We start from the raw sequence: 17820 nt of genomic DNA, 5'->3' as shown, positions 1-17820 counted from the left end.
ATGCAAAATTATGTATCAAAATTTGATAAATTCATGATATATCATTTTCAATGAACAATACGATCAATCCATTTAATATTTCTTGAGACATAATTGACCTTAAATACGATTAATTTTAATTTTGAAAAACTTCTTTCAGCAGAAATAATTGTTATTAATATTGTTAATAATATTTTATAGGCAATATATACATTTGAACATTTACCTTTTTTATATAATTTAATATTTTAATAAAATCAATTTAATTTTGTCAGACTTCTCTTAATATTTTTAATTCAAGAAATTAATCTAAATTGATAATGTATCATGTTTTAATATATTTTCAAGATTACTACAATATCTTTTTATATTATCATTATATAATGACTTTAAAATTTTTTATACATGACTTTAAAATTTTCGTATCAAATTAGAAGTTGAAAGATATTTCTATATACGTGAAATTGAATCTTGCGGTAACCGTGTTTCTTCAATATCAACATTCTCATCAAATTGTTTTTTGTTTTTCGATTCGTTATTTTTTCGCGAAATATTGATTGTATTTTCATATCATTTGCAATTTCCTTAGCAATCTTTTTTCTCTAAGTTTGCTTTTCATGATTAGATACTTCATTTATTCACAACCATATCATCATCTACTATTTTTATTTCATCTATTGATTTGTCTATATTTATCATTTCTTCTATAATTTCGTCATTTTTATTACTTTTACTTCCAATAATTCATATTTTCACATATTGATATTCTAAGTAAGCAAATCTTTTATATTATATTTTGAGCAATCAACAATATGAAATAATTTATAAAAAAAAAGTAAAAAAATTTGAACGAAAAACCTGGAAGTTTGAAGCTACTAGGTTGAGTTGAGAAAAAAAGTTTCAATTTCTACTCTAGAAATCCATAATATTGTGAGACTACATAAGATCAAAATGAAAATTTTAGATTTGAGAGAGGTCGAGAGTGAGAAAGGGCGAGAGTTCAACCTAAAATTAGTGTAACCTATCTAATATATTTATGAAGTTTTTTATAGAACTTGAAAAGTTTTGGTTAGTGAAAAAAATAAATAAAAAGATTACAAAATATGGAAGGTCTCCCACACTCCCAACTTATACTTAGGAAAATTTTGAGGAACTTGTTTTAATAGGTCGAGATTTTTGAGGAAACTTGAAATAAACATGAATAGAAAGTTTAGGGTTAACAAATTTGAAAGGTAAGCCAATCAAAATTGAAAGAAATTTATAAACCTATTAATTGTGGATTTTTTTAATAGTGTGTATTTTCATTATAAAAGAAATTATGAATTCCTCCAGGAAAAAATTATGAAAAGTAATTAGTAAATTATTTTATGTTTTAAATTTAATTTATAATTAAAAATAAAATAAAATAAAATAAATATCAATATTATATATTATAGGAAAAATATGAGGTCTTCCTAGAATGGGGCCTTAGGCAGTCACCTATAGCTTAAGCCGGCCTTGCTATCCTATCAAGTAGTGGTAGCACGAGAAAAAACATCACTCTGAACAAGTTGTAAAATTATCGAAGCCGGATGAAGGGCACCGCCATGGACTATGGAATTATGCTTTCTCCAAATAAGAGAAATAGATGTAGCCCAAGCAATCCTCCAAACTCTACATCTAGGAGACCGTCCTCTGCTAATACGACAAATCCATTCTAGCTCAGTATTCCTTTAGAAAATACTATGCGAGGAACCACTAAAGACAATCATACAATCCCAAACAAATTTGCTAGATATACAATCATAGAAGACGTGGTTCCAAGACTCAATCCCATAAGAACAAAGAACACAAAATACTAGACTAAACAGACCCCAAGAACTCATATTATCTCGGATCGACAAATGATTACGAATAGCCAACCAACTCACAAACGAGTGTTTTAGGAATACAACCATTAAACTACATTACATGGTGTCATAGCATTTTAGAGCCCTTAGGAGGAGAGCATCCTAAGCACTTGAAATAGTAAACAAACCCAATGTCGCCAAAGATCAAGATAACACTATCCTCCATCCCCTACCGAGGAGTTATAATTACCACAAAATCTTGTATCTTTAAAGTATTAGTCGAAAGATTTGGCCATTACCATAAACTATCTATCTCAAATAACTCAGAGACTCTCACAGGAGAGTTAGCAACCTCATGAATAATTCTAGTTCTGCATTAAGAGATCCAAAAGATGCGAATCCAACCCTACGAAACAAACTAATTTACCTTATAAAACAACCATACAAGCCAATAATTCAAACTTGGAACACATAGATCAAAGATCTATGCACGAGCTATGTTTACGTTAGGTTTGACTATGAAATATTTAAGAAAATATATAAATATTTAAGGCATTAATTTGCCATCCCAAATAATCCAATCGCGCCATTTCCTAGAGAAAGTATGAGCCACTCCCGCCGGCTACCAGTAGTGTACTTGGTGGTGGTCTTTACCATTTCCGCCGCCGCAACTCCTTGCCTATCCGACGAAATTGAGCGACGGCTCTCCAGCAGCGACGGCAATCTCATCCCAATTCGTAGAGAGGTTTACGGCAATGGCCGAATCTTCGACATCACTCACCGCTACTCCCCGGAGACGCCCTGCTGGGACTACAAGGAAACCGGGCTCGGCCAGTTCGTCTGGCTCATCATCACCATGAAGAACGGCTCAATCGCCAATTTCTCCCAGTTTAAGCTCCCGAATCATGCCGGCACCCACGTCGACGCTCCTGGTCACATGTTCGATCACTACTTCGATGCCGGTTTCGATGTCGATACGCTCGACTTGGGAGTGCTTAATGGTAAGCCGTACGGATGCGGTGTCATCTTCTAAAGTTTTTCCCCTTTCATAATTTTAGCTGAAAAGTTTTGAACACGGCTGAGTTTTGATCCTTTCATTCTCAAATTTTGTTGTTAAATCACTTGATTACGGTAAAACTGGAGGTGGGAAGTTGTTGAAATTTGTTTGTATGTTCGATAATTGAGGTTTATATGAGAAAGAGGAAGCAACCTCTGTTAGGGCAATAAATAGTGATGTTTGTCTGTTATGTTAGGCCCTGCATTGTTGGTGGACGTACCAAGAGACAAAAATATAACAGGTACGTATTTTTTGAACACCCCTGTATATGAGTGGCTTACCACACGACGCTAGTATTAGATTGATATGAACAAGATAAAATTCTACTTATCTGATCATTAATTATTTAAGAAAGTGTGTTTACTGTGTTTTGGACTTATCTTTAGAATGTATTCGTACAGCTGAAGTTATGAAGTCCTTGGATATTCCCAAAGGCACAATTCGTGTGTTGTTCAGGACACTAAATACCGACAGGTGAAGTCGTTTTTTTGGTCAGAAATGTATTAGTACAGCTGAAGTTGTGAAGTCCTGCATTGTAGGTGTCTTTATATTTAGACTGTCTCAAATCCAACATGTTCGAAATCCATTAGTTGTTGTTTTGCACTAAAATTTCTGCTTTTCACTTGAATTATGAGAAGTGTTATACCATGTACATAACTGTAGCTACAAAACAACATAAGAAATGGTGTTCTAACTTTCCTTCCAAAGCCTCTTTAACTTCTTGTTATCCCTTACATTATCAAAATCATTGACCACTGTCCAGAATGGAGTTATACTAACGTGGAAGTTACCATTTCAGGAAGCTCATGTTTAAAAAGGAATATGACACAAGCTATACTGGATTCCTAAAGGACGGGGCAAAATGGTTGGTGGATAATACTGACATCAAACTTGTTGGTGAGAATTGATATAGGCAACGTCTTCTTTGAGCAATCTTAGGATGCTAAATATGGTATAAAGGGCACATACTGATTGATAAATAGAAAAAATACACTTCGCTTGAGGAAAAGAGTAGAGTCGCTCCAAAAAAATTGATGTTCTCTAATAGTTCTATCTGGAAGTACCACTTGAACAAAATCATCAATTAGTTGAATGTTTTGCTACCAGCACCCTTGTGGTTCGCAAATTTGAAGTACATGCTTCATTTTTGTTCTTCGTGGATCTTCCTTGTTCTATGTAATGGGAAGCTGAAGCGAGGATTGGTTGCTTGCATTCCCAAAATCTACAAGACAGAGCGTTTAACTTGGAGATGATGAGTGATACTTTTCTGTTTATGTTCACATATGTTGGATTTCTATGGTCCACCCCAAGTAATAAGAATTAGCATACTTGTTTTCTATTTCCATAATTTTAATACAATACTCTTCCCTTTTTATAATACTAAATTGCTAATATTTTGTTTATAATTAAAAACAGGGATTGATTACTTGTCAGTTGCAGCCGATGATGATCTGGTTCCAGCTCACCTTGAGTTTCTAGAAAGCAGAGTAAGACTTTCAATTTTACCCAAAATATCTTTCTGAATGCTCTGTTTGTGGCTGTGCATCTCCCATGGTTCGTTAAGTGGGGTTATATTTGACTAACCAGGGCTATATTTCAGTGCTTTTGACATGGTTAAAAATACCTTCTATTGAAAAATCATTTTTAGAAGTAGTAACATATAAGTGCTTCTGAAAAAAGTAAAAAAGACCTTATAGTTCTTCGTGAATAAACACCTGTAGAGTGCTATGGCCTAAGTACTTGTACACCTGTAGAGTGCTATGGCCTAAGTACTTGTCCAAGAAGCGTTAAGAACACTTCTAAAAATGTAGAATCAAACATTAAAGTGATTTGTATTAAGTATTTTTTAAGCACTCCCAAACACACCTTAAAACCTTAAAACTTGGATGAAGTTTATTTTGAGTATTGATCTTTCCAACTCTTATGTGTGGCCTTGATATGCATTAGAGATGTCATTTTTCTGGGGCTCTGCTCTAAACGGGGTTGTCTCTGTCACCTAAACGGGAGCCTTGCCCCACCTTGATTGATCGATATATATATATATATATATTTATTTATTTATTTATATTTTTGTGTAAAATTCAATATTATTGTTGAGATATGTGGACTTATATGTGGTGTATGGATAATTGGACTAAGATTAAAAATTATATTGTTTTTATTAGGAATTTTAAGAAATTTTCTTCTAAATGAAGATGACCTACCTCTCTAAATGGAGATCATTGAGAAGTAAGTATTTAATTAGAATTTTAAAAAAAATTATTGAATCGAGAAATTATTAAAAAAAGAAAAGGAAATAATTCCTCCTGAGGAATCCTCGCCCCGTTCCCCACGAAATTTTATGAGGAATTTCATGGGGACAGGCAATTAAATTGGAACACCTCTAATATGCATTGAAGTGAACATTCCTTGTTTTTGTGTTGTACATGAGCAGAAAAACTGGGATTTCTTTGAATGATTACTACCCTGTGCTTGATCAGTGCATTTATTAATTTGATATGTTGCCAACTAATATCGCACTGAAGGATGAAGGCAATGCAAATGATAAATTCAGAAAAGCCATAGAATCTTTTTATAGATTACTGTCAATTCAACATAATTTCAGAGCATGACCACTTAGTTCTGAGGATGAGTGGAAGTACAAACTATGGTTCAAGTGATATCTGATACTAGCAAAGTCTTGTAGAAACTGCACTCAGTGGCCGTTATTTGAAACTCTTTAATACTTGGAATTAAAAAGTACTTTCTGGCTCTTGTTGTAACCAATGTAACATTAAAACTTTTGTGTATGTTTAAGGAAATCATTCTGGTGGAAGGCCTAAAACTGGGCGACGTTGAGGTGGGACTATACTCGGTTCATTGCTTGCCCCTGAGGTTGCTCGGAGCGGAGGGATCGCCCATACGATGCATTCTGATCAAATAAAAACCATCTAGTAAGTTTCATTTTTATAAAACTGATTATTCATCAATCATCCAATTATCACTTGCATCTCTTGATGATTATCACATATCCATTCCCTAAGCATAAGCATATAGCGTCAATTGGACAAAAAATCCTGTTTCCTGTGCCTTGTGATTGTAGTAGGACAGAGGAAGAAATGGAAAAAATTTGAAGGGAAAAGAAAGATGATAAGAGAGGGAAGGTATTTGACCACATGGATTTGTCTCCCATGAGACAAAGAAAAGAAAAGAAAAAAAAGAAAGTTAATGTAGCCAAGTGAAAAATGTAAAAGGAACTTGGGGAAAATGGGTTTAAAGTCAAACCTCATTGTGGGGTCACCGCCTATTTAGAATATTAAAGTCTTACTAGTTTCTCGACAATGAGTAAAAAAAAAGGGTAAATTGCACAAACCACCCTAAAGTATGATGATTGTTGCAATTACATCCATAAACTTTCAATTGTAAAAATTAAACCCTTGAACATTTATAATTGAAGAAATTAAACCCTTAAACTTTTCCAAGTGAAAAAATTGTATCCATAAATTTTTAATTATAAAAATTAAACCCTCTTTGATAATTGAAAAAATTACACACCAAAATTTTCAATTTCTAAAACTAAAAAAAGAAAAATAAAATTATTTTTTTACTTTCTCTCCCACTTTTCCTCATCTCATTCTACCATTTCATGTTCTCCGTCTCTCTCTACTTGTGTACACTGGAAAGAAGGAACCCATATCCGAATTCCTCATCTTGATCCCAAATTGCACCAGAGATTTTGAGAACACATCGGCTAGAGAAGCAAAGATGCAGATGAGGAATTTGGACCCTCAACTAAGATCCCAATAGTTCCATTTGAGTTTCAGATTTGTGGGCTTCGAATCCACAATTCTGAGCTCGATCCTGTTCGAATCCTATGGCCGTTTGGACTCTATTACTTGTGTTCTATGCGTATTGTATTCGATTCCGTCCAAAATAAATCTCTTAGACCCAAAAACAGTTAAAGAATTGAAGTTAGGCTCGTCACAACCTTAGTTTCAGACAACCCCTTTGAAGAAAAATTGGTAAACAACCGGGAGAACCAAAAGAAAGATGAACCCAATTCGTGGCCATAGTTTTAGAAAATAAATTCTACTACCATTATATTGTATAATGAACTTGAGGGCTAAGACTAGCCGGAAAAGACAACAACTGGTGATAGATCGGAAACTGGCGGTGTACAGAGGTAGACGCAGAGAATGAGTACCATGAGAGAGAAAGTAGAATGATAGGAGAAAAACTGGGAGAGAAAAGAAAGATAGATTTTTTTTTATTTAATTTTACAAATTGAAAGTTTTAGTGGTGTAATTTCTTCCATTATCAAAGTTTATGGGTTTAAATTTAACCATTAAGAGTTGATGTGTACAATTTTTTCACTTGTAAAAATTTAAGGATTTGATTTTTACAATCGAAAGTTTATAGGTGCAATTGCAACAATCATTATACCTTAGGAGTGGTTTGTGTAATTTACTCAAAAAAAAATCTGTAAAATTAGTTAAAAGTAAAAAAAATTGCTGAATAATATCAGTTATTATCGTAGGACAAACTTGAAATGTCTTTTTGTAAAGCCAGGTTTTAGCTCGTAATAACCAAACACAGACTATCTAGTTTTTTTAGAATATTCCCAATTAAATTTGAAGGTACCATTTTGGTGTCGATGGTTTGGACTTGTTTTTTCATACTTATTTTGCATACCCTTTTAGAGTTTTTCATCTAGTTATTGGACTCTAAATTTGATAAGATTTAGAATAAACCAATTCTAATTTTGACTTAGACTTTTCTATATCATATTTAAACATAGAATGAACCATTGAATGATTTATTATTTATATATAAAATATCTATGAGTATTCAGATTAGATTGTATGTACCTCAACTAATTTTATAGGGCAACTGTTTGACCTTACCATATTTTGTTGTCAGTTAAATCCTAATAGGTGGCCACATAGTATCAAGTATTTATAAACATGTTTATGGAAGTCTGAAAGGTTTCGTTATCAAACAAATTTGATGGTGTGATGCTCGAATCGATACCACATCCGAATGAAATGGATCCTGAGACCATGGAAGAATGTTTTAAGACTTAAAAGAATGGATAGTTACTACCTGTACTAACAAGGTGCACTCTTCTTTTCGGTAATTCAATCGTAAAAACTCCAAAATTCAACGTGTTTGACTTGGAACCATATGAGGTTGGGTGACCCTCTAGTTGCTTTACTATGAAACATGAAGCACGTGAGTGAGGATAAAGCATGATGAAGGGACATCTAGATTCCGAATCTGGGCTTGGGACGTTACAGATGTCCAATAGCATGGTGGAGGTAAAGAAATATCCTAGATGCTATCTAATTCTTACCCGGCCATAGAAATAACTAATTTTTAGAACTTGAGAATAGATACTGACTAATAACATCAAAATATTAGTTAAATGGTCCTAAATGAAAATACAAAACTAAGACTATCACATTGTAACCTTTTTTTTTTTTTTTGGCATTTGTGCCGCTTCGATACTCGAACTTGGGCCTATTTACATTTGTACTAATTTGTTGATCTTGTTTCCTTTGTCTCAGACTCTCAGATTTCAATGAAGCATCGTTGGTAACATTACTTCAGCTTCCAAATTATGGAGACACTGTAAAATAGGTAAGTATTATATGATGCATTTACGGTATGGGTGTTAAAAAACCCGGCAACCCAAACGAACCAAATACGGTTCAGTTGTGTTAAATAAATTCTGGGTCTTGGGTTCAATTATTTAGTAGTTGGTTCAACTCGGCTCGAATTCGAAATTATATATTGTATATATATGCTTTAAAAATTTCCTTTGTTGTCAGCTCACATTGCTTGAAATATTAGTCTGTTGGAAATCATTGCTACTCGTTTCAATGTGTATTTAATTAATTAATTAATTTATTTTTTTTTTAAGTACAACATGTGTGGATGAAGATTTGAACCCACAATTTTTGGTTGAAAGTATGTGCCTAGCACATTGATAAAGACAAAGATAAAGAAAAAGATTATATTTTTAGTGCCAAATGTTTGTATTTCTTCATTCTTTTAAAATTGTATTTTAATAATAAAGAAATAAAAAAATAAAATGTTTCTTCCATTAACTTATTAAAATTAATACAAAAAACGTTAGAGAGAGAAAATTCTATGTAGAGTAGAGATGACAATGATGTGAGTGCGAGTGAGGATACTCTTTCCCATTCTTGTACTCGTGAAAATTTTTAATCCCTGTCTACATCTCGTTCTTTGGTCTGAGAGATGTTTTTGAGAAAAATTATCGGTTTTATAATTATTTTTAATTATTTTTAGAATTTAAGTATAAAAAAGTGTAATAAATATATATTAATTATTTACAAAATGGAGTCGGGGATAGGGTCCGGACATGCATTTCCTATTTTTGGGACTCGATCCTATGGAAATAAATTTTAGAGAGATAAATAAAAAGATTTAGAAAAAAATTAGTAAAATAAAAGTTAAAGGTAAAAAGAGAAAAATTTTAATAAAAAAAGGTAAAATCAAGAGGAAAAAATATGCTAAAGAAAAAAATATAAAGAAAAGAAAAAAAATTATAGTGGAAACAAATTTATAGATAAAAACAATATTCAAAATATAATTTTTAGAGAAAATAAATAAATACAGAGATAAATAAAAGTTACAACGAAAGCAAATCTAACGAGAAAATAAGGTATAATTTTTAGATTATGAAGAGAAATAAAAGTTATAAACGAAATTTTAGATAGAAAAAATTAGGAAAAATATTAAATTTTGAGAGAGAGAAATGAAACCGATAGGTTAGAAAAAAAATAAAAAAGAAAAATATAGAAAAAGATCGAAAAGAGACAAATAATAATAAATATTCAAAATATGAAAATTTTAGAAAGAGAAAACTAAATTTTGTAGAAAAAAATTTATAAAGAAAAAAAATTTAGAGAGAAAGAATTTTTTTAGAGATAAATACGAGAAAAAAAAAGTTAAGTATTTAGAAGAAAAAATCAGATTTTTTATGTAAAATTTCAAAATAATTTAAAAAAATAAAAAATAGAAAATTAAATTGGTTACAAAAACAACCTATTTTTTAAAAATAAAAAAACCAAAACCAAAATAATTATCAACGAATGGTTTCATTGACTATGAAAAGCTTCACACGCCATAATAGTTGAAGGAGAGTGGTGAAGAGTAAAAACTTCATGAGCAAAATATATTCATGGGAGAAAATTTATTGTAGAACAGAGTCGGTAGAAAGTGTGTGAGTCCATGTAAGCCAGGAGAAAGACGAAGAAAATGATTGCGTGATTGAGGAAGACACTTTTCATTTCGAAAGGTAAGAAATTTACCGAGCAATAGTGATTTTAAATTCAAATTTCTTGTGTTTTTTTTTTCCCTCTTTCCTTTTTCATCGACTAGTTGGAGAGGGGATTCCAACCCACAGCCCCATGGTTGGAGATATATACCAATTATCGCTTTCTTATTTTTTTAAGTACAATATGTGAGGGTGGGAAATCGAGCTCACAATTTATTGATTGGAGATATATAGAAATTATCATTAAAAAAAAACAATACAAATGACGTGACAATAAACGGTAAAAGAGAACATATTTATCTCACAACTTTTGGTCCGTGAGTTTTAAGGCTAGTGTCTATTTGATCTTGAAGTTTTAAAAGAGACACTTTTAATTGTTGAAGTTTGAAAAATAATTCTAAATAGCCCTAACTTCATTTGACCGATAATTAACTAAAGGTAAAATGACGTGACAGTTAAATTAGTGACTTATTTTATTTATTTGGACAAATATATTAATTTATCAATTTATTTATGATGATTGGATTTTTTTTCTTCTTCTTCTTTTTTTACCAAGGCAGCTCCCTCTTTTTCTTCCACGAAGGAGAAAGATGTTTTTCAAAATAAAAATAATCTTTGATGTAAAAATAGTCTTTGGTGTTGTCCACGTCAAAAATAAATAGTTTGGTTATAAATCATTCTATGTTTTGGACCCAAACCTTTTGACCAAGTATTGCGAGCATAGTGTCAGGCCCGTGGCCTTTCAAATTTGATTGAAATCATCATGGGCCATTCACATTTGATTTGAAATGTTTTAATAAAGTGTAGGGCTCATAGCTATTATTGCCATCAGGGATAATGTTTTTGTTTTAAAAATTTATTTACAAAAATATCTAAAATTTTCTAATTTTACACTTTTAGATTTCTGCAGGTAGAATTTTATTTTAGTTTCGATTTTATCCTTATTTATTGTATTTATATTTATTATAGTTATTTGTTTTTTTAAATGTAAAATATTTAATTCCATAAATGATTATGGATCCCATACAAATTTTAAACACTATTCCCTACTCTTTCAAAAACCTTAATTTACTCCTGGAAAAAGATTGATTCTCTTGATTTACCAATATTATTAATTACAAAAATATCTAAATCATTCTCTCCCATTTTGTAATTTCCCACTGTTCCCTTATTCAACAGGTACAAGTCTTCCTAAAATCATTGTTAGCAACTCATTCTCCAACTATAACCCTCGGATGTATCCGGATATAAACTAAATTCTATATAAACTTCCTCAAATCACTGTTAGCAACTCACTATTCAACTACAACCCTCAGATATATCAGAATTTTTTAGGCTTCTAAAATAAAATCACTGTTAGCAACTTATTTTCCAACTACAACCCTCAGATATATCCAGATACATACTAAATTCCATATAAACCTCTTAAAATCACTATTAGTAACTCACTCTCCAACTACAACCCTCGGATATATCCGGATTTTTTAGGTTTCTAAAATAAAATCATTGTTAGCAACTCACTCTCCAACTACAACCCTCGGATGTATCCAGATATAAACTAAATTCCATATAAACTTCCTTATATCTCCATATATACAATAGTTCACACGAAATTAGAAATCGAAAACAACCGTTGGAGATTACTTGGGGCATGGAAGGAACATTGAAAGAGTTTAACAATACAAAAAAAAAACAGGGTTTTCAACATTGTACAAATCTGAAAGCGAAAACTATTAAGATATATTGTTATGCAAATCTTTTGATCGGGATAAACGGAGACGAACTGCTCCAGCAATGGAGGGGGATCAGAGACGAGGGAACGGCGACCGGAGACGAAGGAGTGGACGGAAACGGCAGGTTTTTGAATAAGAATAACGGAGATTGCAACAAAATAAGAAGAACAGATACGACGGTCGGAAAGGAGGCAACCGAATGGCAACGGAGGCGAAGGAATGCAGAGACGATCGGTCGAAGACGAAAAACAGAGGAAGCAGAAGAGTCAGAGGGAGGGGTTTCAAATTTTTTCGGAAATGGATGATTTTGAGGATTTTTGTAGTTTTGATGTATATATATATATATATATATATATATTTTACCTTTGGAGGGTGCAGTTAAGCAAATTTTAAGGGATTTAAATTGTAACCTCCCAATTTATCAATTTGTGATTTTAAAAATGATTTAATATTACAAAAATGATATACTAGTAATTCGTGTCATGGATACCATCCTAATTAGGATTGTTTCATGACAAGAGTGTAAATTATATACATTTTAATGTTTTTATGTAATTATGATTTGTAAATAGCTCAATGTACTAATCCTTGCTATTATTTGAACATTTTTAGACATTGTGGGATAAATATGCTCTCATTGAAATTGCTAAAAAGTTTTTGTTTTAATCGATAAAAACCATTTTTTCATTAATGATAAGGAAAAACGTTTTTACCTATATATATATATATATATCCTCTTTTGTTTGATTTGTGAGACACAATTCTTCCATTCCTCCCCCTGCTTCTCTGTCATGTTTCTCTTCTCTATTTTTTAAATTTGTTTTGAGCTGATTCCAATCCGTTTTCCATGAGTGCAAGCTTGAATTTAGGTTTTGTGTTAATCTTAGGAAGTAATCGACGACTAACGATTTAGCACCATGGTCGTGCCAAACTTTACTTACCATGGTTTCTACGACGCAACAACGTATTTTCTTATATTGTATTCTTCCCTTTGCTCTTACACCGACCACTATCTTCATCCTTGACAGCCATCAACACCGTCGCCACCAATCTCCTCTGATGACCTTTGCCGGCAGCAAGATCTGGAATGCCCACTACCGTCGTCAGAAAAAAGCTTACAGATTCGAAATGTGTTCCAGATCTGGATTTGGAATGTCAAAGAGAACAACAGGATTGATTCCAATTAAGCTTAAGATCTGGAACTTGAGACCAATTGTTACCAACGAAGCTTCAAATCATTGACGATGGTAGTGGGCGGCGGCATCGACGACAACGAGCATTGTGGAAGACAAGCATTGTCGAAGACAGATGTCTCCTTGTTTGTTATGAGATTGATATAATTTAGGAAACGATTTGATATGATTTGAGAATCGATTTAATATGATTTGAGATTTAGAATTTAATTTTGGATACCATTTTGATTGAGATGTTTTATTCCTATTATGATTAAGAATTATCTTATTATACATAAGATGATATATTTGCATGGAGATTAGGGAATTGAATTGAATATGAAACTTTATTTTATAATTTTCTCTACTTTCTTTCCTCCTCAGAAGCCTTCCAAATTTAGCATTGTTCCAAATCTGGAACGAAAAAGAGGTGCTTCTCTCTTTTGTTCCCTCTTCGTTGCCAGCGAACCTCATCAGAGGAGATTGGCGACGGCAACGTTGATGGCCGGTGGGATGGAGACAATGGTTGATGGTTGAGTTTCATAAGAAGGGGAGGAGGAAGCGAAATTGAGATTTTTGTCCCTCTCTTAATTCAGACTTTTGACCCATTTTTAAAATCTCTGGCTCATTAGCCCTCTCTTCTAATTTTTTACCTATTTTCACTTTTTGACTTTGTAAAATTACTAAAACATCATCCATATTCAAAAAGTAAATTTCTTCATCATCTTTATTCCCTCTACCAATGTCTCACCATACACCTTACAATAATGAATTACAAATCTAAAAATTCTAACTTTTAAACTGGAAAAATCAATTACGAATTAAAAAAAAATCTAACTCAAATAGTTAGTTATAAATTTAATATGGAAAAAACCTATTAAAAAAAGTTGAAATTACATAATGAAATATTAAATATTTAATCGTTAATATGGAAAATCGAATTTACATCATTACATTTATTAAAAAAAAGTAAGATTCCATAAATATCGAGTTAATATTGCATTAAATGCTTGACATTTAATTGACAAAAAGAGGGCTAAGAGAAGAGGAATAAGGAAGGAAGGAGGAAAAAAAACCAGCGTGGATCCTGACTCGGGATTGCACAATCCCAGACTGCGATTGCATACTCGAACTGGGATGGTATTAAAAAATACTATCCCGGTCTGGGATTGTTCTATAACAATTGCGGACCGCAATCCCAGCCCGGGATACACGCTTTCTAAGTTTTTTTTTCTCCCTCCCTCCTTCCGAGATACACCTTTGATAGGTACTTTAACCATTTGAACCATAGAAATGGTATACCTGAGACTGTCCTTGGCAGTCCTTGGCACGTAGGAACTGACACAAATTTTCGTCCACTTGTGTGAAGCGTACAATCCCTTGTCCCCATTATTTTTGAAACAGCATCTGGAAATTGGTAAACATCGTCTCTGCAACTCCAAATTATTCCTCAAATATTTCTCCACCAAATTCCTCCGGAGCTCTGCCGATCATGATTCTCCCACTCTCTTTGATTCTCTTCGCCTTGCTTCAGGCCCTTCCCGGCCTCCTTCTCGCCGGCGCTTCCAGTTCCAACATAGCGTACCCCTCCGTCGTCGACACCGCAGCCACCGATTGCTCACTTTCCAACGGCGGCGATGCCGGCCTTATTCCAATTCGTCGGGAGGTGTACGATAATGGACGAATAATCGACATCAGTCATCGCGTCACTGCAGATATGCCGTCATGGGAATCTGACGAAGGGCTTGGCCAGTTCCTCTCGCTTCCGAAGAGCATGAAGAACGGCTCGCTCGCTAATAATTCTGAAATTAAGCTTCCAGCTCACACTGGCACGCACGTCGATGCGCCTGGTCATGTTTTCGATCACTACTTCGATGCTGGTTTCGATGTTGATACACTCGACCTGGAAGTCCTTAATGGTATTTGATTCTAATCTTTGATTTTCTTCGGTGTGATTTTGTTGGATTTGATGCTATGGATTTATCTTAAATAGAAGCCTTGGAAATTGAAGTTCATACTCTTGGAATTTGTTGATTAGTACTGGAAACAGTGAATTTAGTGCGAAAACTATAATCGCTTAAAATGCATTTATTGACTAAAACACTGTTTTGGTTGTCTTATGTATTTGTTCCTTCAGGTCCTGGACTGTTAGTTGACGTTCCAAGGGATAAGAACATTACTGGTACGGCATCCTCCATTGTTTTTCTTGCTTGCCATTTGTGTGTTTCTCACTAGTTTAGCTTTGCACGGTCTCTGATGTTTGCAGATATGTTTATAAGACATGTGTGCTGTGGATAGATTTAACAATTTTTCTGAATTATACACTGTATCTACCAAGTAATACATAATCCAAAAACGAGGAACAAATGAGTCTTGATATTTATTTTGGGATACATGAAAACTTGAAGTGGGTGTTGAAACAAATTTTGGTTTTCTATTTGTTGCAGCTGAGGTCATGAAGTCTTTAAATATTCCCAAAGGAGTGCGTCGTGTACTCTTCAGAACATTAAATACAGACAGGTGAGAACTTTCAGTTACATGCGCTTCCTGTGTCGTTTTCGTTTTATTTGTATTTTAGGTAAAAATGCTATTAGACTACCTACCTATATTATTGTCCAATTAGCATCTTCTACCTTGTTAGCCCTGATATTTGATCTTTTATTTGTTTCCTTATTTGTTCCTTATGAATCAAATTTGAACTTGAAAAACCATGTTCATGTCTTTTCCTAATTTCTAATGTCTGAAAAGTATCACAAATCTGGTAAGGCAACAGATATTTAATCCTCACTTTCACAGGTTTGCCTATTTTACCGTCTTTCTCAAAGATGGTTTCAGTAACTTGTTACTAAGTGAAATTTAGTTTAGTTGAAAGTAGAGCTAATCTTTTTTATGCAATTTAGCAATGAAAATCATAAGAGAAAACTGTAGTTGTAATGGAGAAAGTCTTCCAAGTTCCAATTCTCAACTTGGTGATCCATTCTATTTCAGACGTCTCATGTGGAAAAGGGAGTTTGATACAAGCTATGTGGGATTTATGAAGGATGGAGCAAGATGGCTGGTAGAGAACACTGATATCAAACTTGTTGGTGAGAGAAAGATTACTCTTCTGTTAACTTTGATCTCTTTTAGGAGAGCCCAATGATTCGACTGAAGTCTGCTTCAATTATGCAGGAATTGACTACTTATCAGTTGCAGCCTTTGATGATCTTATTCCATCTCATCTAGAATTTCTAGAGGGCAGGGTAAGGAAATTTTTTCTGGAGTAGTAGAGAATGTATTCTATGCATGAATTTTCTCTGGACTTTCTTCTTTCTGACTATTTAATTCATCATTTTTTTTCTCCTTGAATTGGAATGCTATTACTGAGATAGAGCTTGTTTGCAATAAATGAACTACATTTATTTTCTGTAATGAATGTGCCTGGACAGACAGAGTACCTAGAGTTTTCATTAAGGTAATTCTATTTACTGTTGCTGATGACCACTAAATTTTCATCTTATGAGTCAAATTTTATCAATTACTTCCTAAAATTATGAAATGGTATTGTTTAGATTCCATCAACAATGGTTTCTGATAATTGATACGAGAAGGAAGAAAGTCCTCTTGCCTAGTTAAACATAGATACTAATCATCTGTCTCTCCCTTATTTCTATGAAGTTAAAAGTAAAAGGAAGCGACGAATGGTCACCCCCATCCCGCTCCTACCGCTACTCTTTCAGGAAGCTTCTATCCGATCCCCATTTTCTTCTGTTTCACATGTTTTACTGTTGGCACTCTGCATTTGTTTTCCTTCTGTGCCTTTGTCGTTAGGCATGACTAACATTATTATCAGTAGCAATTGCTCAAAAGAGATTATTGCTTTTCCACACATCCGTGGTTTCTTTTTTAGATACTGAGTAACTAACAAGCTCAACCTGATACTATCATAGATCAATCACAAACACTGATACCATCTTCTTGCTTCAGGAAACCATTATCGTTGAAGGTTTAAAGCTCGACGGCGTCCAGCCAGGATTATATTCTATCCATTGCTTACCTCTTAGGTTGCTTGGCGCCGAGGGGTCGCCGATAAGATGCATTCTAATTAAGTAGTAAGTTCTATTGTGACTTTGACAGTGTCGATAGAATTAGTTTCAAATGAAGTAGAAATATCATCATCCTCAGGTAAGTTAGAGCTCAAGATGATGTTATTCCAGAACTCTTGTTGAAGACCTGGTATTAAATATTCGTCGACATGTTGACATTTCTATGTATTCATGAGTTCGACATCGATATGAGGGTAAATCGACATTTCTATTGTATTACAAAAAAAATTGACAAAATATAAAAAATATCAACGAAATGTCACTTAATATTTACATAATATTAATATTAATTATTTTTAACTTATTTAGATATAGAAAATATTTATTTGTTAATTTATATATTTTCTATAATTTTTTAATTTCTTTAATTTTTATGAAAATATCTATCGACAACGATATTTTATCAATATTTCCATCGATATTTCTATGAAATTGTGGGACTTAGACATTTCATCAACATTTGGTCGAAGGTAAACAAAATGATGCATGTTATTTGGCAAGATATTTATCTTTTTTACCCTAAATATTAAATAAATTTAGGGGAAAAAAGAGAAAAAAACAATCCAATTAATCTTGGATATCTCACAAGGGTGTAAGCTTGAAGTTAAAAATTAGATAGAAATATACTTTTTAGTTCCTGAAATATACGTTTAGTAATATTAACAAACATATGTTTTTAA

General features: G+C 33.0%; 2 protein-coding genes across 7 annotated transcripts; both read left to right on the top strand.

Moving 5' to 3' along the window:
* Positions 1–2362: 2362 nt before the first annotated feature.
* Positions 2363–8711, top strand: LOC111017417 (cyclase-like protein 2). Of its 5 annotated transcripts, none has more exons than XR_002602281.2 (9): positions 2363–2809; positions 3062–3106; positions 3267–3339; positions 3665–3762; positions 4282–4352; positions 5663–5798; positions 7765–7960; positions 8074–8162; positions 8412–8711. XR_002602281.2 is itself a non-coding variant. In XM_088123299.1 (7 exons), the coding sequence occupies exons 1-6, from the start codon at positions 2413–2415 to the stop codon at positions 5786–5788; spliced, it is 810 nt and encodes a 269-aa protein (XP_087979425.1). In that variant the 5' UTR covers positions 2363–2412; the 3' UTR covers positions 5789–5798; positions 8420–8711. The 5 variants fall into 5 exon arrangements, 2 of the variants coding, with proteins under 2 accessions (XP_087979425.1, XP_022148862.1); XR_015790490.1 differs by having other exon boundaries at positions 7765–7977; XR_015790489.1 differs by having other exon boundaries at positions 7765–8162.
* A 5728-nt stretch (positions 8712–14439) lies between these two features.
* On the top strand, positions 14440–17325 carry LOC111017408 (cyclase-like protein 2). 2 transcript variants are annotated; one of them, XM_088123537.1, is made up of 6 exons: positions 14440–14974; positions 15193–15237; positions 15503–15575; positions 16044–16141; positions 16227–16297; positions 16713–17012. In XM_088123537.1, the coding sequence occupies exons 1-6, from the start codon at positions 14548–14550 to the stop codon at positions 16863–16865; spliced, it is 867 nt and encodes a 288-aa protein (XP_087979663.1). In that variant the 5' UTR covers positions 14440–14547; the 3' UTR covers positions 16866–17012. The 2 variants fall into 2 exon arrangements, with proteins under 2 accessions (XP_087979663.1, XP_022148849.1); XM_022293157.2 differs by lacking the exon at positions 16713–17012 and adding an exon at positions 17022–17325 and having other exon boundaries at positions 14445–14974.
* The last annotated feature ends 495 nt before the right edge of the window (positions 17326–17820 follow it).

The sequence above is a fragment of the Momordica charantia genome (assembly GCF_013281855.1).
Source record: "Momordica charantia cultivar OHB3-1 chromosome 4 unlocalized genomic scaffold, Mcharantia_2.0 BLBB01000004.1, whole genome shotgun sequence".
Lineage (NCBI taxonomy): Eukaryota > Viridiplantae > Streptophyta > Magnoliopsida > Cucurbitales > Cucurbitaceae > Momordica > Momordica charantia.
This window is presented reverse-complemented; position numbering and strand designations above follow the sequence as displayed.

Coding starts and splice junctions, on each gene's coding strand:
- LOC111017417 (XM_088123299.1), top strand. CDS start 2,413: ATGAGCCACTCCCGCCGGCTACCAGTAGTGTACTTGGTGGTGGTCTTT. Junction 3,340..3,664: donor AGGACACTAAATACCGACAG/GTGAAGTCGTTT, acceptor TTACCATTTCAG/GAAGCTCATGTTTAAAAAGG. Junction 4,353..5,662: donor TTGAGTTTCTAGAAAGCAGA/GTAAGACTTTCA, acceptor TGTATGTTTAAG/GAAATCATTCTGGTGGAAGG.
- LOC111017408 (XM_088123537.1), top strand. CDS start 14,548: ATGATTCTCCCACTCTCTTTGATTCTCTTCGCCTTGCTTCAGGCCCTT. Junction 15,238..15,502: donor AAGGGATAAGAACATTACTG/GTACGGCATCCT, acceptor TATTTGTTGCAG/CTGAGGTCATGAAGTCTTTA. Junction 15,576..16,043: donor AGAACATTAAATACAGACAG/GTGAGAACTTTC, acceptor ATTCTATTTCAG/ACGTCTCATGTGGAAAAGGG.